This window comes from Rhododendron vialii, chromosome 11a (assembly GCF_030253575.1).
Source record: "Rhododendron vialii isolate Sample 1 chromosome 11a, ASM3025357v1".
NCBI classification, from domain to species: domain Eukaryota; kingdom Viridiplantae; phylum Streptophyta; class Magnoliopsida; order Ericales; family Ericaceae; genus Rhododendron; species Rhododendron vialii.
This window is the reverse complement of record NC_080567.1, coordinates 35,766,427-35,794,189: the sequence shown is the minus strand read 5'-3', so window position 1 is coordinate 35,794,189 and position 27,763 is coordinate 35,766,427. Positions and strand designations below refer to the sequence as shown.

The 27,763-nt window shown below is 37.4% G+C and overlaps 2 protein-coding genes and 1 long non-coding RNA gene across 4 annotated transcripts in view; 2 read left to right on the top strand and 1 right to left on the bottom strand.

Moving 5' to 3' along the window:
• The window catches only part of LOC131308236 (uncharacterized), a 28,517-nt gene extending 13,647 nt beyond the window's left edge, over positions 1-14,870 (bottom strand). Inside the window, exon 1 of the long non-coding RNA XR_009194389.1 lies at positions 14,736-14,870. This is a non-coding gene — a long non-coding RNA (uncharacterized LOC131308236). The remainder of the gene's footprint in view (positions 1-14,735) is intronic.
• LOC131308235 (wax ester synthase/diacylglycerol acyltransferase 11-like) lies at positions 4,810-9,681 on the top strand. 2 transcript variants are annotated; one of them, XM_058335105.1, is made up of 7 exons: positions 4,810-5,258; positions 5,980-6,363; positions 8,018-8,090; positions 8,207-8,274; positions 8,400-8,612; positions 8,754-8,891; positions 9,157-9,681. In XM_058335105.1, exons 1-7 carry the CDS (start codon positions 4,905-4,907, stop codon positions 9,301-9,303), a joined length of 1,377 nt encoding a protein of 458 aa, XP_058191088.1. In that variant the 5' UTR covers positions 4,810-4,904; the 3' UTR covers positions 9,304-9,681. The 2 variants fall into 2 exon arrangements, with proteins under 2 accessions (XP_058191088.1, XP_058191087.1); XM_058335104.1 differs by having other exon boundaries at positions 4,852-5,258; positions 8,754-9,681.
• On the top strand, positions 13,996-25,835 carry LOC131308230 (wax ester synthase/diacylglycerol acyltransferase 11-like). Its single transcript, XM_058335099.1, has 7 exons — positions 13,996-15,160; positions 19,235-19,621; positions 24,079-24,151; positions 24,242-24,309; positions 24,433-24,645; positions 24,875-25,012; positions 25,466-25,835. The coding sequence occupies exons 1-7, from the start codon at positions 14,693-14,695 to the stop codon at positions 25,610-25,612; spliced, it is 1,494 nt and encodes a 497-aa protein (XP_058191082.1). The 5' UTR covers positions 13,996-14,692; the 3' UTR covers positions 25,613-25,835.
• The last annotated feature ends 1,928 nt before the right edge of the window (positions 25,836-27,763 follow it).

Genomic DNA, 27,763 nt, shown 5'->3' with positions numbered 1-27,763 from the left:
ACTTTTGTATACCCTAGAATAATGAAAAACAAGCTTATATATGACCAAGCAAGAAAAATTCTGGAGAGCCCTACAAAGGCGCTCTTAGCACGCGCACAAGGGCCTTACTCGGCTAAGGCACTACTAAGGCTCTCTTAACACGCGTGCAAGGGCCTTAGTCCGGTAAGGTGCTACTAAGGCGCAAGCACTTAAAAGGCCTTAGACAAAATTTCCCTTCAAATAAAACAAGGCCAATAATATAAGGTTAGTGCATACATGATATTTCATAAAAGATTAAGACATTGAAAACCTTTAATGATGCATGGAAAAATATTAAGCTAAATGCACATGAGATGCATATACCTTTCCAAGCAAAATGCACGGCACGGCCTTTGTTATCAACTCTTGAACCAACGGGCGGAGTATCTAATCTAGACAAAATAAAATCATCTCCCAAACCCAAATGGAAAAAGAATAAATACAGACTTTAACGGTTTGTCGCATCCGGAAATTGCCAATTACATTAACATTTACCATATTGAATAGTATGAATGAAAATTATATATAGATAAGTATTTTTGTTTATTGTTTTTAAATTAAAAAATTTATGTAGGCACTATTCCACCACTTGGCCTAGGGCATCCAAATACCTTGGGCCGGCCCTAGAGCCACCCTTGTTCAATCTGTTTCACCCACCATCCTCAGCTACTCTATGCATCTCCACATGAGCATTTGTAATCAACTCGATCGTTTAAATAGAAACTTTTTGTTGGGTAATACCCCGAAAAAAAGAAAAGAAAAATACACCTTGTCAATTGGAATCAGGTTCAAAACCTTGCTCTCCTATATCCAAGCTTGGATCGATGGAAAATCTCCTGGCCCAGTAACAGACCTGCTTCTCATATCCAACCTATTCTTGATGCTGGTATTAAATGGACTAAAGGGGATGGCAAATCGGCCGATATATGAAAGATTGGTGGTGTGATAGCAAACCCTTGGCTCAGAGTTTCCCCGGAAATCATGTGAATTCTAACCGAAGAGTTTCTCGAATTATTGAGAATGGGAGATAGAATTTGGATACTATAGCTCACACTATTGATGATGGAGTTACTTCTATTATTCATGGTATTAATCTTCCCATGTTTTCTCAATCTCCTGATCATCCCTGCTGGATGGGATCTTCTTGTGGTATGTTCTCCACTGCTTCTGCGTATGACTTGAACAACAGAAAGGAAACAGATTTGGAAGGCTGGAGTTGATTCTGGAAAATAAAATTTCCGGCAAAGTTCAAGACATTTTTGCTGTTGATTCTGCAAAACAAATTGCCAACAAGAGCTCTGAAGGCTTATATGATGTGACAAGTCAAAAGAGTTTTGGGGATACACTCATAAAAGCCGTCGGTGGAGAGTAAGAGTTGAAAGCCCGACAACTGAGAGTGATTGGATTTCATTTCCTCTAAAATCCAAAAAGAATGTGTTTAGTGGGGAAGAATTGCCTTGGAACATTGTGTTTTATGTCACCCCTTGGCAAATTTGGAAGACCGTAACAATTTTTTTTTTTTGACAATACTGGTCCTGCGGTATCGGTTAGTTCAACGGTAATAATTTCCTATGCTAATGAGATTGTGCAGGCTTTCAAATCTCCTCTTACTAACGGCTTCTCACGGCCCACACCAATTCACTTGGTACCATCTTGTGCAGGAAAAATCAAACTCAATACGGATGGATATTGGTACCAATCTAATCGGAATGCACGATTTGGAGGAATTTTCAGAGATTCAAATGGATAATGGATGTTTGGATATTATGGAAAGGCTGTGGGTGAGTCTAGCTTGGAAGTTGAAATTTGGGAAATATACACAGGATTACCAATTATTCTGGAGAAAAGCGTGTCCTACATCACTATTGAATCTGATTCTCACTGTTGTGAGTCTGATCAATGAGAGAAACTCGATGAACCATCCCCAGAGTGTTATGATCAAGATGCGTATGTTATCCTGAGCCGGACAGAAACCATGCTAACCCTTATCTACAGAAAGGCAAACCAATGTGCTAACCACTCTCGATTAGGGAGATCATGATTTGGGATTGGCTTAAAATAAGGCAATTACTTGATAAAGGTAGTGCTCTCATTTATTGGGTCTATAATGTAATACTTATGCTCGCACATCTGATGCAAAACCCTTTGTTTGTTCAGTTTTCTAATATTCCGAAGTACCAAGAAAGAAGGGTGTGTTATCTTGGCCCAAGATGAGAATGTAAGCGTCCAAATATTTGGCAGCCGACAATCATGTGCGCCAAGTCTGGCACAAGGACATTGTTGATCTCAGTCTTGGATGAGAATGACAGCGTCCAAATATTTGGGAGTTGACAATCACATGGGCGCCAATTTAGTTTCAACTTCCTTCTTAACGAGCAATTTCTCAGTTCTTTAGATTATTATTATTATTATTATTATTTTTGATCCGCTTTAGATTATTATTCATACTTGATACAAAAATCACTCATCGCTTTCAATGGCCTTTATGATAAACCAGTCCCACAGTAAAAGGACGGAAGTAGTGGTTGAGCGGAGGAGCCGATGGGATCTAATTAACTGTCCCACCTAAAAAGGAAATGACGTCAATCACTCTTTTTGTTTGAAGGATCATTCATTCTTCACTCTCTTGCTATTATCCAGTGGGAGCACAACAATCAAGGTGCATATTAAACGGGAACATCGGATAAAATTGGAACAAAGTCTGACGTATGCTTTATGCTCTTTTCCATTATTGATCGAAAAACAAATATGAATTGCCTAATGCACGAACACAAGATGTAAAATGCCAAAAACCTCCAAGAACCCCCTATGTACTGTTATTACGAGAAAATTATCATGTTACTAGTACTTCAAAAAAAAAGCTGCAAATGTAACTGCGGAGGAGATATATTTCGAGAACTTCTAGAAACATTCATGTACATACACATGTACGCATTTTGGTAAACTTTTTCTTATCTTTTGATCACTTCTTTATTAATTTGGAAAGTTGACTTTAAGACTCCAGACATTGTTCGGTTTGAATTTTGAAGGAAATTTTAAAATGTAATGAATAGAGAAAAATAAATAGAAAAAATTTATTAAAATCATGCACAAGAATTTTGAGTACTACAAACGAACAAGCCCTAGCTATAGTCAGAGTCTCTATTTATAGGGAAAATCATGGTTCGATTATTCAACCCCTTTTCTCCCCCTGTCTCTCTCTCACACGCACACAAATTAAACACTCACACACACAATGGGCAACTTAGAAGTAGAGAGAGACGAGCCACTAACCCCAGCAGGCCGGATGTTCCCCACACCCGAAATGCACCAAATAATCCACTGCATCATCGGTTGCGAAAACCCAATAGACTATGCGGCCCTCAGAGCTGGAATGATCACCAATTCCGTCATGATCCAACTCCCCCGATTCTCCAGCCTCGTGGTCCGAAACTCTCGCGGTTGCGAACACTGGCGCAAAACCCAAGTAGACGTCGACTGCCACGTCATTGTCGTCGAAGACCCCGTTTCCGACGCCCGCGACGGCGATGAAGTGAATGACAAAGAAGTTGTGAACGACTACGTCGCTGATTTCTCCGTCTCTTCGCCTCTCAGCTCTAACAAGCCGCTATGGGAGGTTCTGTTCGTAATTTTAGTGTTTCATAAAATATTAAAATACTCACTCCGTCCCAAAATGGATGACAATTTTTGAAACTCGTGTCATTTTTCATCGCTTATATCTTTCAATCTATAATATTTTTCATGAGTTTGAAAACTTTGTATAATAGAACTAATCAAGAACTATCAAACAAGATCCATATTGCATATATTTTGAGATCCATATTGAAAGATATAAGTAATTGAAATTGACACAGATATCAAAAATTGACATCCAATTTGGGACGGAGGGAGTACAAATTAGTAACTTTTATTTTGAACTTATATTAACTCGTACTCCCTTCGGCCCTTTTTAAGTGTCTCATTTTGTAACTCTAACTTATTAAAAAAATATCATCATTACATCTTTCACATTAACTTTTACCACTATTTTCTTTACTTACCCTCTACAGAGACATCATCATTATACTTTTACTCACTTAACTTTTTAAAATGAAATATATTTTTAGGGGCAAAATAAAAAATGTACCAACTAATTTTATAAAATGGACACTTATTAAGAGACAGTCCAAAATAGAATACTGAAATTTAAAAAGGGGACGCATGGAGTATTTATTTAGAGAAGAAGTTCTTTCCGGTTGATCCGGATAAGGGGCTGTCCGGACAGCCCCCGTGTGGGGCTCCTTCGCGTGTTTTTTTGAAAATTTGAACCTTACATCTTGTAGGGTCAGAAAAATAATGTATCTACACAAAAAAATCGGCTTTTCCAGACATCGATAGGTATGTCAAAAGTTAAGTTTTTACACAAAAAAATAGACGACCGTGAATAGTTTAACTTTAAAAACAGTTGATAAATCACAGTGGTCCATTTTTTCGTGTATAAACTCAACTTTTGACATACCTATTAATATCCGGCCAAGCTGATTTTTTGTATAGGTACACTCTTTATCGGAGTGAAGCCCGCACACATTACACATTCAGTGTGTATGAGACTCACCCCTATTACGAGGAAGTGTGTAATTAGATGTGTTAATAAATGTGGAATTATAATTTTCGTTACTCAATCATTATTTAATGCATTTGAATCAACAGAAAAAGTGAGTTTTGATGATGAAAGGACCGGCATTTAATGCATTTGGACCAACCGACGAATGTTACTACTAGCCAGTTCTCTTCACTCTCTTTATTATTGGACGACTTTTCAACCCCCCCCCCCCCCCCCCGCTCTCTCTCTCTCTCTCTCTCTCTCTCTATTGGACGACTATCAAACCCCCCTTCTCTCTCTGTCAATGGGCTACTCAGAAGTAGAGAGAGACGAGCCACTGAGCCCGCTGGGCCGGCTGTTCCTCACAACCGACCAAATAGTCCACTGCATCATGGGCTGCGAGAACCCAATCGACGTCGCGGCCGTCACATTCGAAATCGCCAACTCCGTCATGATCCAGCTCCCCCGATTCTCCAGCCTCTTGGTCCGAGACTCCCACGGTCGCGAACACTGGCGCAAAACCCAAGTTGACGTCCCCCGCCACGTCATTGTTGTCGAAGACCCCGTCTCCGACGCCGCCGATGAAGAAGCGGTGAACGACTACGTCGCCGATCTCGCCGTCTCGGTGCCTCTCAGCTCCGACAAGCCGTTGTGGGAGGTCCTGTTTTTAATTTTGGTGTTCCAAATTAAAGAACTACTTCAAGAAATATTAGAAATTATGCACAGAAGTTTATTATTTTTTTATCCAAAAATATCACGTTTTTTTAGTAATGGACTATCTTTATAGGGGGAACGGAGTAATTAATAGAATAACAAATGTACAAGTATTTTAATTAAGTTTAATTATTCATAATAACCGAAAAGACACATTTTTGTATGTAAATCATCCATCAACATACTTAATATTAAAGAAAACACACATGTTCTAAGGTTAATTATTGATACCCAAAAACAATTACACATTTTCATTGCTTAATTACTCATCAACATATACCAAAAAACTATACCCTCATTTCGTAGGATTATGTTGTTTTTGCGATAAAAAATTAATAGATCTATTTTTGCCTCCACCCCTGCTGCCCTGCACATAAGATAATAAATGACCAAAATGCAGAAGGGTGATAAAGGTGGTTAGAGTTGTGGTAAAAGAGAGGCTAGGGCATTTTTGTGTTTTCACAGTCCAATTTATTGTTTTTGTATGAAAAGTTAGCGGAATGAGGAATCTTGATAATAGCTTCAAAGACAAGAGAGGTCAATGATATTTGGGTAACTTTCACTCACCTCCCCTGATATTTCTGACATATGCAAAGATCTCCCCTGAAAAAAGAATTACTTTCCTTTGAATAATACTATAATGCATTTGCAATTTAAAACTTCAGGTACACCTATTGAAGGCTCACAATTGCATTATTTTTCGGATCCACCACGCATTGGGGGACGGGATTTCGCTAATGTCGATCCTTCAGGAGTGGTGTCAGAGGGCCGGTGAACCGGATCGGAGGTTGAGTATGGGTTCAATGGGTACTTATTCTAATTCGTCGTCAAACCGGGTGAAACGAAGGAGGGCGTTGTGGAAGGTAGTGGTGGGAATGCTGATGGGGTTGTGTTTTATTGTGCAATTCGTGTTGAGGGCTTTGTGGATTAAAGACAAGAAGACCGCTGTGAGTGGCGGTGCTGGGGTGGAGTTGTGGCCGAGGAAGCTTGCCACAGCGAAGTTTTGGTTGGATGATATGAAGGTGGTGAAAATTGCTGTTGCCGAAGCGGTAAGTTCAACTAATTAACAAATCTTGTGTAATCTAGTAGCATTATTTTAAAGACAGAATTTTTTTTTTCAAAAATTGGAATATTGCATTCATATAATAACAGAATTACAAATCGAGCCATCCCCTATTAGCCATGCACAAAATATTTGAAATTAGAGAAGTAAGCCACACATCAAGGACGGTATATCCTTGCTCAGAAATTTTACGAGCAACAAGTTGTCAATGAACACCACAATATTAGAAAGCCCCTGCTGCAGACACCATTGGATAGCATTTAAACAGTCCTTAGCTTCCGCCATTGTTGCTGACACCCAATCAACCATATTCGGCCACACGAACTGGAATGCCCATGTCAAAGTTGAAACTCAGATTTGATCCTCTCCAAACAAAGTTCAGAGAAAGGACAGTCAAATATATATAAAATGCTCATCCGATAGACTCTTCCGCTTGACTACACCTAAACCGTTCAACCGTTTGGCAATTCAGACCATCTTGAATTGAGACTTTGAGACTTTGAAACTGTTGAACCATCTTGCAGCCGAAACAGACACATTTAAGGATTTGCAATCGTTGGAATCCATTGATCCTGAAACGGGTCAACCGACTTCCCATCCCCCAACTCCTATTTCAAACCCTTAATTAAGAGGTCCCTACCCCAAAAAATACTCTTCCACCTCCATGAAGAGTTGGATTTTGGTTTTACACCGAGGAACTGAGACTTGTTACAATATTTTTACAAAGCATCACCTTGCTGAAAACCGACTCAGGATTTTGAACAAAACCTCCAAGCCATCTTAGCTAATAAAGCTAGCTTAGTTAAACCGTCGCAAATCTTTGAAACCCAACCCACCCAAACCTTTAGGAATACATAAAAGGACCATTTTTTTTTTCCAATGATCACCCTTCCCCGATGCCCCCTTTCCAAACAAAATTCCGAATAATACTATGAATCTGATTGATAAGATAAGTTGAAGCCCGAAAGAGGGATAGCAAATAAATTGGGGCATACTGAGAAGTGGCGTCACAGGACCCCACTGAGTGAATTTGTTTCCTAGGACAGGCTTAATTTGTCATGATGCTTTGCATATTTGACTACACATATATTGAAAAAATTAAAGTGCAAATCCTGCGCACGAGACTCCCGCTATTGCGGGGTCTGGGAAAGAGTTGATGTACGCAGTCTTATCCTTGCAAACAGAGAGACTGTTTCCACAACACGAACCCGTGACCTCTAGGTCACAATAGAGCAATTTTACCGTTGCGCTAGAACCGCCCTTCATATATTGGAAAAATTAACCAAAGAAAAACAAATCAGGTATACCTCTTTATATTTGACCCCACTACCTATAAATCCTAGCTCTGCCCCAGGTGGCGGGCATGTATAATTATGGGATAAATTTTTGATTTTAATATAATTTTTTTAAAACTATTGTGGTGGTGACTGCCGCTAGTACTTTCCACCGGCTCCATCCTTGCATGGAGTATGCAAGTGATTCAAGCACATGTATCATGATGTTATGAACTTTCTCGTTTTTATATCATGGGTGTGCAGACTGTGGACTGTGCGGAGACTTCATTGTTACAAACATTCTAATTAAAGCTTTAGAAACTCATTCTCATTTATCTTTCTAATTCTGTTCTTGTGCAAATGCAGACTATTAACGATGTGCTTATTGGCGTAATTTCATCTGGTCTATCAAGATATTTGGATTTGCGATCCCCAAGAGGTAAATTGTAGTATGATCTCCATAACATTTTCAACCCAAACAAAACCGCAAAAATAAGAAACACATTGGTTCAATAATCACATCTTAAGAAACTTGAGTTCATTGATCTTTTCTAGCTCTTCAAGACGGTGTTCAAATTACGGGACTAGCCATGGTTAATTTGAGGAAACAATCAGGATTACAGGTCCATTCATTTCTCTTTCCTAATTTCTTTTGGAGCTTTTTCTCTTTCATAAAAGAAGAAATAGATGCATAATGGGCATTCCATATTTCAACTTCAATTTGAAATGAATGGCTATATATGATCAGGAACTTTCGGATATGATGAGAGGCGATTCAGGAATTCGGTGGGGCAACAAATTTGGTATGCTTCTCGCACCTGTTTATTATCATCAAGGTGGAGCTAATCCTCTACAGTATGTGAAGATAGCCAAACAAATGATGGACCAGAAGAAACAGTCTTTGGAGGCTCAATTCTCTTACAACGGGGAAAAGTGTATCATGATCTATTTTGGACCACAGGTGCATTTCCAATTAGATGTGCACGCATGTGTGTGTGTGTGTGAGAGAGAGAGAGAGAGAGAGAGAGAGAGAGAGAGAGAGAGAGAGAGAGAGAGAGAGAGAGATTCATTTACTGATGCTTTTGTTGTTGGTTTCATATAGGTTGCAAGCTGGCTTAACTACAGGATTGTTTGCAACACAACCTTTACTATCTCAAATGTGATAGGCCCAAAAGAGGAAATTACAATTGCCGGCAATACTGTAAAGTATCTGAGGTTGAATAACACTAGCCTACCCCATGTAAAACTTCTGAAACTCGCCCTGATTTTCCATCCGATCATTCTTGAAGCCAGGAATCCTCCATTTGCTTTGTTGAAAGTGCCACAGGAATCCTCCATTTGCTTTATTTTCAGGGTTGCTACCAAACCAGAAAACCCTTTTTGGTGGAATTAAAGCTATGCCACAGCAAGTGTTTTTTGTCAAACTAAACGGAGTATAAAGTCTACTGAATAGGCTGAATAATATGGCTATTTATATGTTTTTGTTGTTGGTGGTGATGGTGCAGGCAATCACAATGCACATGTTGAGCTATGCAGGAAGAGTTGATATGCAAATACTAGTGGCAAAAGATATCATACCTGACCCACAAGTTCTAGCAAAGTGCTTTGAAGATGCCCTACACCAAATGAAGGAGGCTGCAACTAAAGAATGAGGAATACGTGGAATAGCACCTTAGAAATACACTGTTGTAACAAGATTTACATTCATGTAACAAAAGCGGGAAAAAGATTATGAGTAGTCGAAGAAGGAGATTTAAGGATATCCTCGTTAGGTATGATAGGATGCTGCTTGTGGCTGATCCGAGGCAGTGCGCCGAAGAAGTTCCATAAATTGTACCGTTAAACTTCATTTTCCCATATGCTTCCTATTATTCTGTTATTTTAGTTTTTTTTTTTTTGTGGAATTATGTTATTAATCCTAGAGGATGATTATGTCGTTTTGGTGAATTGAGAGACTTTGATGTTATTGTTTTTAATTTTGAATGTGAACTGCTTCGGTTGATTTGTTTCGATGCCACAATATTACTCTATCTCGATTATATGTTCGATAATTGTGTTATACAGATCTGTGACTGATTATAGAATTGCGTGTTTTGCTGATTTTTTTGCCATTGATCAACTTTCGGAAATGGTCTTGTATGGTTTTTGCTAGGGCTACAAACGTACCGAGTTGTTCGCAGCTCTAGTCATGGGCTCTGCTCAGCTTGTTTGTAAACATGTCGCACTCAAGCTCGAGTTTTGAGATCGTTTAGTTATCAAGCTGAGCTCGAGTTAGTTGTGACTCTGCTCGTTTAATAAAGCTCGAGTCATTTGAAAAGGCTTTGACTCATCTATCGAGGCTCCTAGCATGCTTGTTTAGTTATCAAACTGAATTTGAACACCTCACTAGTCAGTATATACTCGAGCTGAGCTTGAGTTTGATTTTTTGTGCTCAACTTGAGGTAGACTAGTTTTGAATGAGCTGAGCTTGAACACTTCAAAGGGGGTCAGCTCGGCTTGGATCGTTAGCATTGCATTGTGGCATACCTGAAAAGCCTGTCTTCTTATAGTTGGCAACCCAAGTTATTGCATTGTGGCATACTTGAAAAACCTGTCTTCTGGTAGTTTTGATCTAGATTTCATACATTGCAGCTTGATAATGGAAGGTATTTCGGGCTGTTATGAATCTGGGAATTGAGGGCACTGAGTTGGTTCGCTTGTTTGTTTTGGAGATGTCTTTTAAAGGGCATCTCTAAACATGCCTTGTGTTTCTTAATTGAGACTTTGTTGTCATGGTTTTTAATTTTGGATGTGAACTGCTTCGGTTAATTTGTGTCGATGCCACAATATTATACTATCTCGATCATGTGTTCTCTTATTCTGTTATACGGAGCAGCGACTGATTCTAGAATTGCGTGTTTTGCTCTCGTGTGGTTTTTGCTGGGGCTGCAAACTTGCGTGCAAAGTTGTTTGCTGTTGGAGTCATGGCTCTGCTCTGCACGTTAGTTAACATACGTCTCAAAGCTAGTTTAGTAATCGTAGCCGCAGTTGAGTAAGTGGAATCGACTCATCTATCAAGGCTCCTGCTTTGTTTAGTTAACAAACCAAATTTGAACACCTCGATACTATAGGGGCCGAGCTCGAGTAAAGATTATGTATTTGGAGAACCAAATCAACCCAAAAAAAGTGTAGAACTAAACCAATCCAAACCATTAGACTACGGTTCGGTTTCGGTGTCAAACCACGGTTTACTTGAAATTGAGATATCATCTTCGGAAACTATTTAAAGTATTCAAAATTGCAGAGATAAACTAAGAATTGGTTTTTATTTATAGAAAAATTTAGGAATTAATTGAGCCGTTGAATCAATATTCACTAAATGGAGCATTATATATCTATACTATGTGCTATTGAGATTATAGGAATGGGTTGTGAATCTTGTGATATATAGAAATTTATACTAAATAATTTTGGTAGTAAATGAATAATGAATAAGACGGTGGATTGAATAAATTATTAATTTAAAAAATTAGTTGATTATAACTTTCATGTATACTAGGTGTATCTAAATTAAATGAGTTATAAGTATAGATATAAATATATATATTATATCTATATATGGATCGGATTGGTTTGGAACTGAAACTATTAATATAAATCCACAGACCAAACCATTTAACACGGTTTCTAAATTTTTTAAACCAGAACCAAACCACGCTATTGAAAAACCTAACCAAATCATTCGGTTTGGATTGGTTTGGACTGAATTTATGGTTTGACGAATTTTTTGCTCACCTCTACTTTTATAGGCAAATGGGATAGAAAGAAACAAAAAGTAATGGTCATGCATGACCTCCTTTTTTTCTTCAACAGGTCCGACAAATTCAAAGCACATTGAATGAAGTTTGAAAATTTGGATATCAGATGATCCAGCTCTTGCAACAAAACCATTTTGGTTTTTGCTACTGCAAGCAGCCCACGAGCACCGTCCCACGGGTCTGTGGTCCAGTTCTGATTGATAATCTCTCATTCAATCTGTAATGAATTTTGCTCATTTCTTTTGTGGATTAATCCCTACGCATAGGAGATTATAAATCCACTTGGACCCACCTCTCGGGGTGTCCAGGTCCCACTTAATTTTTGGCTCGAAAATGCCCAAAAGATGTTGTTTACAAAACCCATTTTTCCAACAATATGCAGTTTTGAGTGTTTGCCTTTGAAGTGTTTAATTACAATGCTTTTAGTACTCCTTTGATACCTCAGTTCTCAAAAGGTCTTTTTCGTTGTCTTGTATGATTTTTTTTCAACTTGAGTCTATTTTTTATTTTATTTTCGATTCTTCTCGTGGGAAGTGAAAAATATAATGTAAAAGTTTAATCCGATTGTTGTAAAGATTAGTTTAAAAAAAACAAAAAAAAACCCAAAAAGACATCGCAAAAAAAACATAGAAAGTTAGCCCAACCCCACCTAATTAAGCTAGCTATTGCTATCCTCACTGTCCCTATGGCAGGCACTCCTTCCTATTGTCTATGTCAGATGTTAGCCTCTCCCGACAGGATTAATGTTAATTAGTTATATCTTTTAATTTTTAATATTTTTCATAATTTTAAAAACTTTGTATTATAGAACTAATCGAGATCTATCAAACAAGATTAATATTGCATATTTTTTAAAATTCACACTAAAAGATATAGACAAAAGACATAAAAGAGACAAATAAAATAATTGACAATAAAAATGAGATGAAGAGAGTAACATTTATTTGCATTACGCAATAGATAAGGGACCATATATTTGGGAGTCAAACAATCATGTGCGCCAATTCTGGCCCAAAAACTTTGTGTGTTTATCTCGACCTTGGATGAGAATGAAAGCTGCCTAATATTTGGTAGATGACAATCATGTGTGTGCCAATTTAGGTTTCAACTTCCATCGATCTTTAATGAGAAATTTCTATGTTTTTTCTTTCTTTCTTTCTTTTTGCCTGGTAGGTTATTCCTGTGGACATGGAATGATAGACGTTAGAGCATCCTTGGTGGCCCAGGCTCTCTAAAAAAATTGTGGTATATGACAAAAAGTGTAAAACGTGAGACACAATTTATTTGTTAAAAGTGTTAAATTTGGAGATTGAATGAGTATTGTAATGGTGGTATTCTGTATTTCCACACAGACACTACCAACACGACCAAATAGGCTCATGATTTGACACTGATTTTTCTTCCTTCCTGTTAATAAAATAGACTTTGTATTGAACACTAGTAACTTTGTTTTACAAGTTACAGCAAATAAGGAGTATACAAGACAAAACCAAAAACGTAATTACAGTTAGGAAAATATAGGAAACTAAGGCATGATATATGATCAGGAGTAAACTTAGGGTCACATGGGTACGTCAACTTGGTCTACTCAAATCATGCGGCTGATTGGCTTGATGATCTTCAACACTCCCCTTCAAGTTCCTGTGTATGTTTCTAACACCCAACTTGCCCAATGTAAAATGAAACTGATTTAAATCTAGAGCTTTAGTGAAAAGATCAGTAGGTTGTTGAGTTCTAGACACATGAGCTGTTTGGATGATTTATGCTAAGATCCTCTCACTAACTACATGACAATCAATTTTAATGTGTTTCGTGCGTTTATGAAAAACTGGATTTGGAGGGCAGCTTTATCGTCACAATATAATCGGACTGGCTAGGAGTGGTTTATCTTTAAATCTTCCAATACTTGCTTTAACCAAGTAACCTCACAACAAGTTGCAGCCATAGATCTATATTCTATTCTGTTTCGGCAGAGGATCGCGACACAGTTGTTTGCTTCTCTGTTTTCCAAGAAATAAGTAATTAGCCAAGTGAAATGCAATATCTAGTTACTGACCGCCGCATGTCTCTACAACGCGCCCAATTTGCAGCACAAAATGCCTCTTACCGAATCAGACTATCGGCTAATAACAAGATCCCTTGGCCCTGTGCTTGCTTAATAAACCTCAATGCTCGGTATGCTGCGTGAGGTATACGTGGCTTGTCCATGAATTGACTCAATATATACACTGCATACACAAAATCTGGTCTTGTAATGGTCAAATAAATTAGTCGTCCCACAAGTTTACGATATGTAGAAGGATTTTTCAGGAGTTCTCCATCATGCTCATTAGGCTTAAGGTTTTGTCCCATAGGAAACTCTATTGGTCTTGCTCAAACGAATCCAGTGTCTTCAAGAATTTCAAGCGCACACTTTTTTTGTGACAAATAAGTTAAACAAGTAACATAGACTTTGTATTTTTTTTTTTTTTTGTCATTCGTTAATCATAATATACTCTTTTTTAGGGGACTTGAGTAAGAGATGAATGCTTTTTGTTTTGTATTGAAAACACTAAAACACTTTGGTTTACAAGTTACTGCAAATCTATACACAAGACAAAACCAAAACCAAAACCAAAAACGTAATTACGGCTTAGGAAAATAATATAGGAAACTAATTAAGGCATGATGTTAGGAGTAAACTTGGGGTCACATGGGTCATCTTGGTGATCTCTCCTCAAATCATGCGGCTGATTTTGTTGATAATCTTCAAACAGTACTTCCACATCACCCGACCTCCCATTACAACACTAGTAGGCACTAAGCTCGAAAGTTGCAGGAAACAAGAAAATACTAGAAGGGAAAATGACAGGTGCTAGTAAATAATTAATGTTGGAGAAAAATGTACTCCATTGAGAAAGACAGTCACTCCGCTTGGTCCCCATTTTTTAAATTAACTTTTTACTATCTGTACAGTTTTCAATAAGTTTCTCTCTATCTCTCTTCACTCATTACCGCTCATTACATCAAAAATAACTTTCTAAGATGTAAACCAAACAACAAGAGTACCTTTGGCTATCCAGGAAAACTGGACAATGTTTCCTGCAGGTGAATTTTGCTGATTGAATGAATGGCCTTTTAGGCTTTAATGCATTTGACCAACCAAAATCCCCAGTTTTCATGATTCAAGGACTGGTTGCAGCTCTAGTACTGCAGGATTTTCATGTTGCTAGTAAAAACTCTATAAAAAGGCCTGACTCTTGCCATGAATTCCCTATGTGTAGGAAAATCAATATTGCGCTATTCACCCCCTTCTCTCTCTCTTTCTCTCTCTCTCTCTCTCTCTCTCTCTCACGCGCACACACACACAATGGGCAAACCAGAAGTAGAGAGAGACGAGCCACTGAGCCCACTGGGCCGGCTGTTCCTCACGCCCGAAATGCACCAGATAGTCCACTGCATCATGGGCTGCGAGAACCCGATCGACGTCGCGGCCGTCACGTCCGAAATCGCCAACTCCCTCATGGTCCGACTCCCCCGATTCTCCAGCCTCCTGGTCCGAGACTCTCACGGCCGCGAGCACTGGCGCCAGACCCAAGTTGACGTCGGCCGCCACGTCGTTGTCGTCGAAGAACCAGTCTCCGATGCCGGCGACGACGAAGAAGCGGTGAACGACTACGTCGCCGACCTCGCCGTCTCGTTGCCGCTCAGCTACGACAAGCCGCTGTGGGAGGTCGTGTTCCTAATTTTGGGGTTTCATTCGTATCTTAATCACTTATTTATTCTCTGCTTGAAATTTGTGGAAAGCAAGGAAGGAAAAGGGAAAATAATTAAGTAGGGGGAAACCATACCGGTTGACAAATCTGACAAAACAACACATGTGGCCATTTCCCAAAAATGGCAAACAGCATCCCACAGGACCCACACCCACAAACTCAAAAAAATTTCAAATTTGGCAAATGTCATTTACTTTCTCAAATTTGAAAGAGAGAGTACGAGAATGATAAATGCAAATTGGCATAAATGAGTATGGCACCTTTGCTATTCATTGGCCAAAAAAGAGAATGACAATAATAATAATAATAAGTCACATTTATTAATTAGTGTGGAATCCACATTGTGGATGCTCTTAGAACACTATTTTACCATTTTCTCTCATCTTTCCCCTCAGACCAAACCAAGGAAGGGAAATTTTTTAAACTTTCTTTTCATTTCTCTTCCTTTCCACGTGTTTTGAACAAAGCATTATTATTCATATGGATTAAGAATATGATTTTCATACTTCTCTTTTATCCAATGGCATTTATATTTTTGTCTTTTATTTGTATGAAATTGTCATATATTCATACAATATAAAATTACTAAATCACCCATACATCTTGAGTCATTTTTTATCCTTTCAAGTAAACAAAGATGAAAAAGAGAGTGCCAATCAATAAAAGGAGAGTTTTAAAATCATTTTCCAAATGATTTTTGCTATTCACTATTTTATAAATGTACTTTAAAATTTGTGTTCTTTGAGAATTGTGGTGTGTACAATTTTAAGTACTAAAAAATAAATTTTGAAGTATATTGTTGATTTGGAAGATGATGCCAAAAAAAACTACAATAACTTTCGTAATGGCAATTGGAATGATATGTTAACTCCTGTTTAGTTACTATCTATTGTTAAGCCGGATTTTCTATGGATAAAAGTTATTTAATGTCCCAAACTCTTCTTTTTTATAATGTTACTTTTTAATTATGGACTCTGATAATTGTTTGGTTTGATCTCTATTTTTTCACAAGTTTATTTCAGTTTTATCCCGTAAACTATACAAGTTTGTTTACTCCGTACCTCAACTATTGATTCTACCCATGTAGTCCTTCAACTATTTAATTTTGCTCCCATTAAATCCAATTTTGTAACAACAATTTAAATTAATGGGCAGAAAACATATCACATAAGATAATAAATGACCAAAATGCGGAAGGGTGATAAACTTGGTTAGAATTGTGGTAAAAGAGAGGGCATTTATGTCTTTTCATAGTCAAATTAACGGTTTTTGGGTGCATAAAAAGTTAACGGAATGAGGAATCTTGATAATAGTTTCAAAGACAAGAGAGGTCAATGATATTTTAGAAAAAAACAGGGAAGTTCCTTGCAATTGACAAAAATCTCAAGGGAGCACTACAACACGAATGGGCTATAGCGAGGAAATATGGCGAGGAAAATGAATTTCCTTGCTAAAAGTATATTATTTGCGAGGAAATTCAATTTCGTCGCCTTTTCTAGCGAGGAAACAAATTTCCTCGCAAAAAGGTTACATTTGGCGAGGAAAACAGATTTTCCTCGCCAAATGTAACTTTTCGATGAGAAAATATTTCGTCACCTTTTTTAGAATTCATTTTTTTTATATATAAGTTATTATTAATTATATCCTATGTATATTGTAATATCACGACGGTATGACATAATAAACTATACCATTATGAAATTTATTAAAATAAAAAAGTGTTAAAAGGGAACAAATAGTTTTCATCACCAATCGCATTGAATTGGTGATGAAACCTCGTATGTGTCACTTTTCTTATTCTAATTAGCAATGAAAGATATCTTGAAGTGTAGGTATCGATGATTTTTTTCATAATAGTGAAAAACTCAACAAAAGATAAAGTTAAAAATATCTTAAGTTACTGATGTTGTATTTAAAATATCTCAAAGTTGGATCATCACAAATTCTATTTTCAGAACATCTACATAAAAATGCACTATTTCACAAAAAATACACTATTTCATATGTATTGTGCATTCATGCTGTAATTTTTTTTTCCCCTGTAAATAGTTTGTTGATTTTTATTTAAACCAACTTAGGTGATTGTAATGGCATTCCTTTATAACCAGATAAATATGTTAAGTATTAATTTCAAATGCAATTTTGTAAGTATCATGGATAATTTTATTTATACATATACATATTGTGTGTGTGTGTGTGTGTGTGTGTGTGAGAGAGAGAGAGAGAGAGAGAGAGAGAGAGAGAGAGAGAGAGAGAGAGAGAGAGAGAGAGAGAGAGAGAGAGAGAGATGGGCAATTTAAAATTTTAAAAAATTTATTAAAGATTAAAAAATTAAAAAAGTATGTTCTTTAGTGCTTTTAGGATGATCTTATATGAATATTTATAAATTTTGTTCATATTATTATAGCGATGATGAAAAAAATTACAAGTCTATAATACCCTTTGTATTTGGCAAAAAAGAAGGTCAAACTCACTTTTAAAATTAGAAAATGAGGGTGATGCTTCTTGTTATTCATAATCTGATATTAAAATATTAGTACTAAGTACAAAAAAAATTTACCCTGAAAATAACAATTAGTGGTTGAGATTCACTTTGATATATAGGGTCTCACACATCAAATTGAATCTCAACTACTAGTTGCTCTTTTCGGGGCACTCTGAGGTAAATTTTCTTTGTCCCTAACTTTTCGTTGAAATATATCTCAAGCTTATGACGACAAAATTAATCTCATTCCATAAAAGTTAGGATTATCCCATAAAAAATGAGAATAATAACACATATTATTAGTTCTTCAAAAGTTGTTAGATAAAATTGTTGTGCTAGTAAAAAATTAACTTGTTCAAATAAAGTTCAGACACTATAAAACTACAAAAAGTAGAAAGGCCAAAATTAATGTTGAAAAAATTAATTTGGAGTGGTGAAAGAGATAATATATAAATAAAGTTTCACCTACTTCACAAAAAGTATAGTGTAGTGTGGTTGGTAGTTGCTTCACGTCTTATGGGAGGTCCAAGGTTCGAGTACCAGCAGTTGCAAAAAGCGCGGAGAGAACTTTTGTTTTGGGATTCTTTTTGTTTAGCGAGGAAAAAATTTCCTCGCCTATTGATAAATTCGTAGCCTATTTGACGACAAATAGAATTTGCGAGGAAAACATTTAGTGAGGAAAAAATTCCTCTCAACACATCAAATTAGGCGAGGAATTTATTTTCCTCGCTAATACTTTTTGCGACAGTGTTTTAGCGAGGAAAACTGGCGACAAAATTTTTCCTCGCTAATACATTTTGCAAGGAAATCAGGTGCTTTTGTGAGGAAACTAAATCCTCGCTATAGCCCTTTCGTGTTGTAGTGGAGGAGAGTGAAATTTATCAAAAAATATCCTAAAACTAATATCTTTGACTTAAAGACCACAAGCGAGTTGAAGTAAGCCATCTTATTTTTTTAATTGAACTTTCATTTAAAAGTCCAATAAAAAAAACCTAATTTTATGTTTAAACTCTCTTCATAATTTAACAAACTACAATAAATAGTAGGGGACTCCCGTCAAACATTATTGTACTCGATCCCCTATCCAAGTGGGAGTCATGGGCCTTGAGAGAGAGTGTGTGTGCATGTTTAGCTTAATTTGTTGATGTGGTCCTGGTGGTTGCCCTATATTCATGGCCTGGCTTACCTCTTGCCTTCAAAATTGCCAGACCCAACACTGAAAAAAAAAAAAACAAGTGTTTTCTGCCATTGATTAAGCGGATGTTACCAATTGGATTTAATTGGAGAAAATCAAAAAGTTCAAGAACTAAATTGGTGCAATTAGAAGTTGAGGGGTGGAGTAAACAAAACATGAATAGTTTAAGGGATAAAAATGAAATTTTAGTCTTCTTTCACCAATAATAGGTATTGGTATTCACCCTTTTTTTTTTTTCATTATCGTTGACAAAGATATATTTGTGTAAAGTAGAGTGCAAAAATTACTTCTCTGGAATTACTTTTCTTCGATCGAATAATACTATAATGCATTTGAAACTTAAAACTTCAGGTACACCTGTTGAGGGCTCATAATTATATTGTTTTTCGGATCCACCATGCATTGGGGGACGGGATTTCGCTGATGTCGATGCTTCAGGAGTGGTGCCGGAGGGCCGATCATGAACCGGATCGGAGGTCGAGTATGGATTCAATGGGTACTTATTCTAATTTGTCGTCAAACCAAGAGAAGCGATGGACGCAGTTGTGGAAGGTAGTGGTGGGAATGCTGATGGGGTTGGGATTTATTATGGAGTTTGTGTTGAGGGTTTTGTGGGTGAAAGACAAGACGACTGCCGTGAGCGGCGGCGCTGGGGTGGAGCTGTGGCCGAGGAAGCTTGCCACAGCGAAGTTCTGGTTGGATGACATGAAAGCGGTGAAAAAAATCGTTACTAATGCGGTAAGTTCAACAACCAAATCTTGTGATCTAGTAGCATTATTTTAAAGGCAGAAACTTTTTGTTTTTGTTTTTTTGAGAAACTGGAATATTGCCTTTATGTAATAACCGAATTACAAACATAGCCATCCCATATTAGGGTGACTTTCGCCAACTTATGGGCGACGTGGACCACCAATCGTTTAATTTTTACAACAGACAAAGAAACAAACCTACCAGCCGTACACAAAATATCTTAAATTAGAGAAGTAATCCACACATCACAGGTCGATATCCTCGCGCAGAAATTTTAAAAGCAACAAATTGTCGGTGAAAGCCCCGGCTCCAAACACCATTGGATTGGATGGCATCTAAACGGGCCTTAGCTTCCGCCATTGTTGCTGATAACATCTCTCCTCCTTTTGCGGCCAATCTCCCTTTGTTTATCATCTAAACGGGCCTTAGCTTCCGCTGTTGCTATCCCTACCCAGAAGTCATTTTTACACAAAATTTTGAAGCACCATAGCAAATAAGTATTTATTACATCTAAAGGGTGAGCAATTTCATTATCAAACTGAGCCTTAATCCTATGGATCCATAATATGCCCATATGACACAAAAAAGATTCCAAAATAAGCTCCTCAGAAGGAGCTTGATTAACCCACCCAATCAACCATTCGGCCACATGCCAACCGGAACAACGCTCATGTCGAAGTTGAAACCCAGATTTGACCCTCTCCAAACAAGTTTAGAGAGAGGACAGTCAAATACGTATAAATTGCTCAACTGACTCTTCCGCTAGCTTGACTAGACCTCGGACAAGAGGTCGCAACATCCATTCGAGACCTGCTATTCCCCCTGACACGCACACACACACCCCCGTCTTTCTTTTTCCATACTACCCCGCCTCTCTCTCTCTCTCTCTCTCCCTTTTCTTTCTTTCTTTCCGTACCGTTTGGTTCTCTCTCTTTTTTTCCTCCATTTTCTTTTCAGTTTGGTTTTTTTTTTTTTCATTTTATTTTATTTTCTTTCTTTTCAGTTTGAATCAAGTCTAATTTTAGGCTTCGTAAAGTAATTGAGAGAAAAAAAAGTGTTTCAATTGATCATATTTATCCAACTGTTTTATTTTTCTTTTTTTGTCCTTTATAGATTAAAAAATATAGTTACGAAAATAAATGTTTCAATTTTCAATCCATTTGAACCAGTGCAAAGATGTTATTTTTCTGACCATTTCATCCTAAATGGTCATAATAAATTTTTGGCTCAAAGGCCTTTCAATAAAAATCCTAAGAGAGTCCTGAAACTAAATAATGAGTCTTAGGGTGCTCGTTGAAAGGCCGTAAAGCAAAAAATTCATTAAGATTACAATTAGTGTTCGGGAACTAATTACGAAATGTATTTTGCAAAAGACATACTAATCCAAAATACAAATGTTATATTTAGGATTACTTTTTTTTAACTATAGTACAATTTAATAAATTTGTTAACTATTATTTAGCATAAATCCTCTTAACTGATTCAGTAGTATGTTGTTTCAAATCAAGTCTCTACTCCATAGGATTGCAAATGGTTGGTTTTTATTTTTTTTTTAACTAAAACGGAAACGTTTTAGGGGCTTCGTAGGGGCTACTGTGCCAATAAGGGCAGCAGAGCCCCCGGGTCCCCCTATTTTTTAATTTATTTTTTTATTTAATTACTTATACTTTATTTATTTAATTTCTATAAATACACCCTTTGTATATTTAAAAATATAATTCAAGAATTAAGTGCTTTAATTTTCAATTCAGTTAAATCAGAGCAAAGATCGTTTTTTTATTATTTTATTTTAAATGGTCATAATGAATTTTTTGGTTTAAGGCCTTTCAACAAATACCCTAAGACTCATTATTTAGTTTCAAAACTCTCTTAGGGTGTCCATTGAAAGACCTTGGAGCCAAAAATTTATTAGGACCATTTAGGATGAAATGATCAGAAAAATAACAACTTTGCACCGGTTCAAACGGATTGAAAATTGAAACACTTATTTTAGTAACTATATTTTTTAATCTATAAAGGACAAAAAAATAAAAATAAAACAGTCGGATAAACATGATTAATTGAAACACTTTTTTTTCTTTCAATTACTTTACAAAGCTTAGAATTAGACTTGAACCTATTATTAAAGAGAAAAAAAATTCAAAATGGAAAGAAAGGAAAGAAAAAAAAAATGAAACTGAAGAGAAAAAAAAAAAGAACGAAACGGTAAAAAAAAAAAGAAAGAAAAGAGGGAGAGAGAGAGAGAGAGAGAGAGACAGAGGCGGGGGGTAATCCATTCCTCTCTTTTTTAAATTAAGGCACACCGGGATCGATGCACCAATTTCTAAATAAACAAAGCAGGAATAATAAAAGACCGAAGCTTTTTCAAGAAAGTTTCAAAACGCTCCCTCTGAGTAAAAAGCCTTTGATTACTCTGTTTAAGAGCCCATATGATACGCAGCCGAAACAGACACAGAAGGATTTGCAACCGTCGGAATCCATTGATCCTGAAATGGGTCAATCGACTTCCCATCCCCCGACTCCTATTTCGAATCCTCAATTAAGAGGTCCCTACCCCCACAAAATACTCTTCCCCCCCTCATGAAGAATTTGATTTTGGTTTTACACTGAGGAACTGAGACTTGTTACTGTATTTTGAAAGCATAACCTTGCCTGAAACCGACTCAGGATTTTGAACAATCCTCCAAGCCATCTTAGCTAATAAAGCTTGGTTAAACAGCCACGCGCAAATCTCTGAATCCCCGACGCCCCCTTTCCAAGCAAAATTTCGAATAACATTAGACTACCATGTCAGACGGTGGAATTGCTTCCTACCAGGAATTTTGGTGCATTTACTGGTAAGTCTCCGTTCAAGAGCAATCAGTGTGGCCACCTTCAGCTGGGAAACGGATGAGGAGAGACATCCATTTTATTGCAACACATGCGACTGTTTCTTGGCCTATAAAATGCATGCCCATTTGCTGCATCTAAGGGGAGGGGAGAAAAAACCAAAAAAAAGAGACCGAAGCGCGCGCTCTCTCTCTCTCTCAGCCCACTGAATAAAACTCCCCTCTCTATCCTTCCCAGGCCAAAAGGCCGAGAACAACTCTCCTCCCACAGAAAAACCAAAAACCAAATCTCTAATTCAATAATCGAAGAAGGAAAAAACCTTGGCCTCCCCCAAAAAAAAAATAAAAACCTTTCCCTCTGCAAAAAACCAAACACACATCTCTGAAATTTTGAGGCCAAAGCCCTCTTAGTCTAGGTTCGAGGAAAAATTCTCGATCCCACAGCTCATTGTAAGTCAGGATTACACAACAACGATTATATAACTAAAAAGAAATACGGATCGAATTCTGTGCTATTTTTAGTTATATTTTTGTCTAGTTTAATTTCTCAGCACACCTCTATAAAAATCAACCGCACAAGGTGAGTTTGATGTAATCCTAAGCTGGGGTATTTCCCCCTATCAATTCCAATTTTCAATTCAACTCAAATGTTTTTTTACTTAGATTAATATCACAACGATGTCCTTTTCACTTAAAACCGGAAGTAAGGTTGCATTGTTCAAATTACCATTTTGCACCCTTATTTCTATATAAATGAAAAGAAAATCATTGAGTCTGTTATAATAAGTGAGGTACTCTTTTCGTGTCAATAAAGATGGCGTTGAAATTAAAGTAGCTGGTCCATTGTCGGTGAAATCACGTAATCGACATTTGGGTCCTGGCGATTCCAGTATTCCACATGTCTTAAACATGAAAAGAGGACCGGACGGTCTTCTAATCAATCAACAGCTCAATTGCACCCATTTTATGTTTTATTTGCTTTCCAAGGATAATTACTCGAAAAGGCCAACTTTGAAAATTAAGTATCGAGAGGTCGATGTGGGGTGCCTAACACCTTCCACACACGTAACAGTAAATCTCCGAACTCATCTCTATTTTCGCAAACTCTTGAATGTGAGTCAATTACAAGCCACGTTTGAAAGAAGAATTTGCTCAAGTGGGAATATAAAAAAAGATTTAAAACCTTTTTCATCACATAATAGTTTTAACGGGTGACCTGACACACTCGAACTCAATGTTAGGTGGCGACTCCATTTTTCAAACAACAGCCCGAATCACAGCTATCAAACTCAAATTCACAATCATCGCATTTAAAATTCAAGATTTTGGAAGCGTTGCCTCTTTGCCCTAAAAAGTGGGTTAGGCGATCGCCGGTAAATATCGGGACGCGACAGTGGCAACCGGCGCTAGTACTTTCCCTTGGCTCCATCCTTGCAAGGAATATACAAGTGATTCAAGTACCGGTAGCTAGCATGATGTTATGAACTTTCTCACTTCTATATCATGGGTGTGTAGACTGTGGACTGTGTGGAGACTTCATTGTTACAAGAATTCTAATTAAAGCTTTAAAAACTCATAATCATTTATCTTTCTAATTCTAATCTTGTGCAAATGCAGACAATTAACGACGTACTTTTTGGCGTAATTTCATCTGGTCTATCGAGATATTTGGATTTGCAAACCCCAAAAGGTAAATTGTAGTACACGATCTTCATAACCTTTTCAACCCAAACAAATTCCATCACATCTTAAGAAACTTGAGTTCATTGATCTTGTCTAGCTCTTCAAGACGGTGTCCAAATTACGGGACTAGCCATGGTTAATTTGAGGAAACAATCAGGATTACAGGTCTATTCATTTCTCTTTCCTAATTTCTTTTGAAGCTCTTTCTTTCATGAAAGAAGAAATAAATGCATAATGGGCATTCCATATTTCAACTTGAATTGGAAATGAATGGCTATATATGATCAGGAACTTTCGGATATGTTGAGAGGCAATTCAGGAAATCGGTGGGGTAACAAATTTGGTATGCTTCTCGTACCTTTTTATTATCGTCAAGGCGGAGCTAATCCTCTACAGTATGTGAAGATTGCCAAACAAATGATGGACCAGAAGAAAAAGTCTTTGGAGGCTCACTTCTCTTACAACATGCAAAAGCTTCTCATGATCTATTTTGGACCACAGGTGCATTTCCAATTAGATGTGTGTGTGTGTGTGTGTGTGTGTGAGAGAGAGAGAGAGAGAGAGAAGAGGGGGGGGGGGGGGGGGGGGGGGGTTATCTTGTCATGTCCTGTTTTGGACCAAAGGTGCATTTCCAATTGGATGTGTATTTGTGTGTGCGCGTGTGTTAGAGAGAGAGAGAGAGAGAGAGAGAGATTCATTCACTGATGCTTTTGTTGTTTGTTTCATATAGGTTGCAACCTGGTTGAACTACAGGATTGTATGCAACACAACCTTTTTAATCTCAAATGTGATAGGCCCAAAAGAGGAGATTACAATTGCCGGGAATCCTGTAAAGTATCTGAGGTTGAATAACACTAGCTTACCCCATGTAAAACTTCTTAAACTCACTCTGATTTTCCTTTCGATCATTCTTGAAGCCAGGAATCCTCCATTTGCTTTGTTGAAAGTGCAACAGGAAAACAGAATTGAAACGGGCCAATGGAAAAGTGAACCGATTTTGGTGAAAAATGGTTTTCTGTTTTTAAAGGTGGGGAAAACGTTTTCTGGATCAACCCCACTACCTCAGCACCATCGCTTCAGGGTTGCAACCAAACCAGAAAACCCTTTTTTGTGGAAACAAAGCTATGCCACAGCAAGTGGTTTTCGTCAAACTAGTCTAAATGGAGCCTAAGTCTACCCATACAGGACACGGAGTATAAAGTCTACAGAAAAAAGAACGAATGTTTTGCTGTCAATGCTATATTTCGCAACCATGCAATGGTGGAATAGACAAAATAATATGGCCTTTTATATGTTTTTGTTGCTGATGGTGATGGTGCAGGCAATCACAATGCACATGTTGAGCTATGCAGGAAGAGTTGATATGCAAATACTAGTGGCAAAAGATATCATACCTGACCCACAAGTTCTAGCAAAGTGCTTTGAAGATGCCCTACACCAAATGAAGGAGGCTGCAACTAAAGAATGAGGAATATCTTAGCCAATATTTCCTAATCTGATCTCTTAATAATTATCTTTTGGATTAGTTTAATTTGTTGTGTTGTTGTAGTTTATCTTGTAGTGTAGTTTATTTTTATCTTCTTTTCCCTTTCTTTTTCCATTCGGTTAAGATCTTATCCATCCAAGTATGGACCTCCTGGTGCATATATATTCCTCCCATGAATATCATAAAGTAAGTTTTGGTTTTACTATCCTTTGACTCTCATTTATTAGAATATGTGGAATACCACCTTTAGAAATACACTGTTGTAACAAGATTTACATACATGTAACAAAGGCGGGAAAAAGATTACAAGCAGTCGAAGAAGGAGATTAAGGATATCCTCGTTTGGTGTATGATAGGATGCTGCTCGTGGCTGATCAGAGGTAGTGTGAGCCGAAGAAGTTCAGTGGGCGTGGTGCACATGCGAGGTTACAGAAATCGTACCGTTAAACTTCATTTTCCCATATGCTTCATATTAGTCTATTATTTTAGTGGAGTTTTTTATTTTATTTTTTTGTGTGGAATTGAGTTATTTCTGGAGGATGATTATGTCGTTTTGGTGAATTGAGACTTTGATGTTATGGTTGTTAATTTTGGATGTGAATTGCTTCGGCTAATTTGTGTCGATGCCACAATATTATTCTATCTCGATTATGTGTTCAATAATTGTGTTATACAGATCAACGACTGATTATAGAATTCCGTGTTTTGCTGATTTTTTGCCATTGATCAACTTTTGGAAATGGCCTTGTATGGTTTTTGCTAGGGCTGCAAACGAATTGAGTTGTTTGCAGCTCTAGTCATGGGCTCTGCTGGCCTCGTTTGTAAACATATCATGCTCAAGCTCAAGTTTTGAGATCATTTAGTTATCGAGCTGAGCTCGAGTTAGTTGTGACTCTGCTCGTTTAGTTATCAAACTGAATTTGAACACCTCAGTAGTCAGTACTACTCAAGCTCAGCTCGAGTTCGATTTTTTGTTGTGAACTAGAGGTAGACTAGTTTTGAACAAGCCGAGCTTGAAGACTTCGGCTTGGATCTTTAGCGGCCCTAGTTATTGCATTGTGGCATACTTGAAAAGCCTGTCTTCTTATGGTTGGCAGCCCTAGTTATTGCATTGTGTCATACTTGAAAAACCTGTCTTCTAATAGTTTACATATAGATTTCAAACATTGCAGCTTGATAATGGAATTCGGGCTGTTACGAATCTTGGAATTGAGAGCGTTGAATTGGTTCACTTTTATGTTTTGAAGATGTCTTTTAAAGGGCTTCTCTAAATATGCCTTGTGTTTCTTAATTGGCATTTGTTTTGTATTTTCTTGTTGAAATAGTATGCTTAATGCAAAAGCCACAGCCATTCTGTAAAGCTTACTAGGTGAAATCTAGGAAATTGGTTTCCGTTTACCATAGTAGTGCTTTTTCTAATGGGAAGAAGGTAGATCAAAGATTGACAGGGTTGTTTAGCGTTCTGTTATAGTTAGAATTCTGCCAAAGAGCCTGAACTTAATAGCCCGGCAGCCCCTTTTCATGTTATTTTGATCGCATGGAGTGTCTGGTGTTTCAGGGTTGTATGTTCTTATTTTGTTGAGTAAATTTTGTGTAGAGGTACTGGGATCATGATTGTATTCTTTGGGCTAGTAATTTTCCCGAGTAGTGGATGTCGAGGGACAACCATGGTCTCTTCCCCTTGGGTAAATTTACTGCGATTGCTGGCTGTTGTGAAGTTGGAGTTCTGAACCAGTAGTAATAATACTGTACTGTTTGTGAAACAACTATATATTCCTGGTATGCTTGAGTTTTAAGCAAATGTCCTCCATTCTCCTCCCCTACAAGTTGTCCGTTTTAGAATCTCTGTTACCTGGACACGAGTATGTTTGTCGGGTGCAAGAAGTAGATATATTGTTGTGCTTTCTACTAGAAATTTAGTACCCCTGCCAGGAAAGCGGTTGAGGATTCGCCATTGGGTCGTGAGTAATAGATAGTCAGGTAGTTGTTGCGGTAACTGGAGTTGGATGGAGGAACCCTGCTGTTTACACCGCGGAAATGTTTATTGAAACCATGCTTTAGCACTCCACTGGTATCTCGGTTCTCAAGTTGGAGATGAGGTGTACCCTGTGTGCTACCACAAGGATCAAAAAA

Coding starts and splice junctions, on each gene's coding strand:
- LOC131308235 (XM_058335104.1), top strand. CDS start 4,905: ATGGGCTACTCAGAAGTAGAGAGAGACGAGCCACTGAGCCCGCTGGGC. Junction 8,091..8,206: donor GGATTTGCGATCCCCAAGAG/GTAAATTGTAGT, acceptor GATCTTTTCTAG/CTCTTCAAGACGGTGTTCAA. Junction 8,275..8,399: donor GGAAACAATCAGGATTACAG/GTCCATTCATTT, acceptor ATATATGATCAG/GAACTTTCGGATATGATGAG.
- LOC131308230 (XM_058335099.1), top strand. CDS start 14,693: ATGAATTCCCTATGTGTAGGAAAATCAATATTGCGCTATTCACCCCCT. Junction 19,622..24,078: donor AAAAAATCGTTACTAATGCG/GTAAGTTCAACA, acceptor GTGCAAATGCAG/ACAATTAACGACGTACTTTT. Junction 24,310..24,432: donor GGAAACAATCAGGATTACAG/GTCTATTCATTT, acceptor ATATATGATCAG/GAACTTTCGGATATGTTGAG.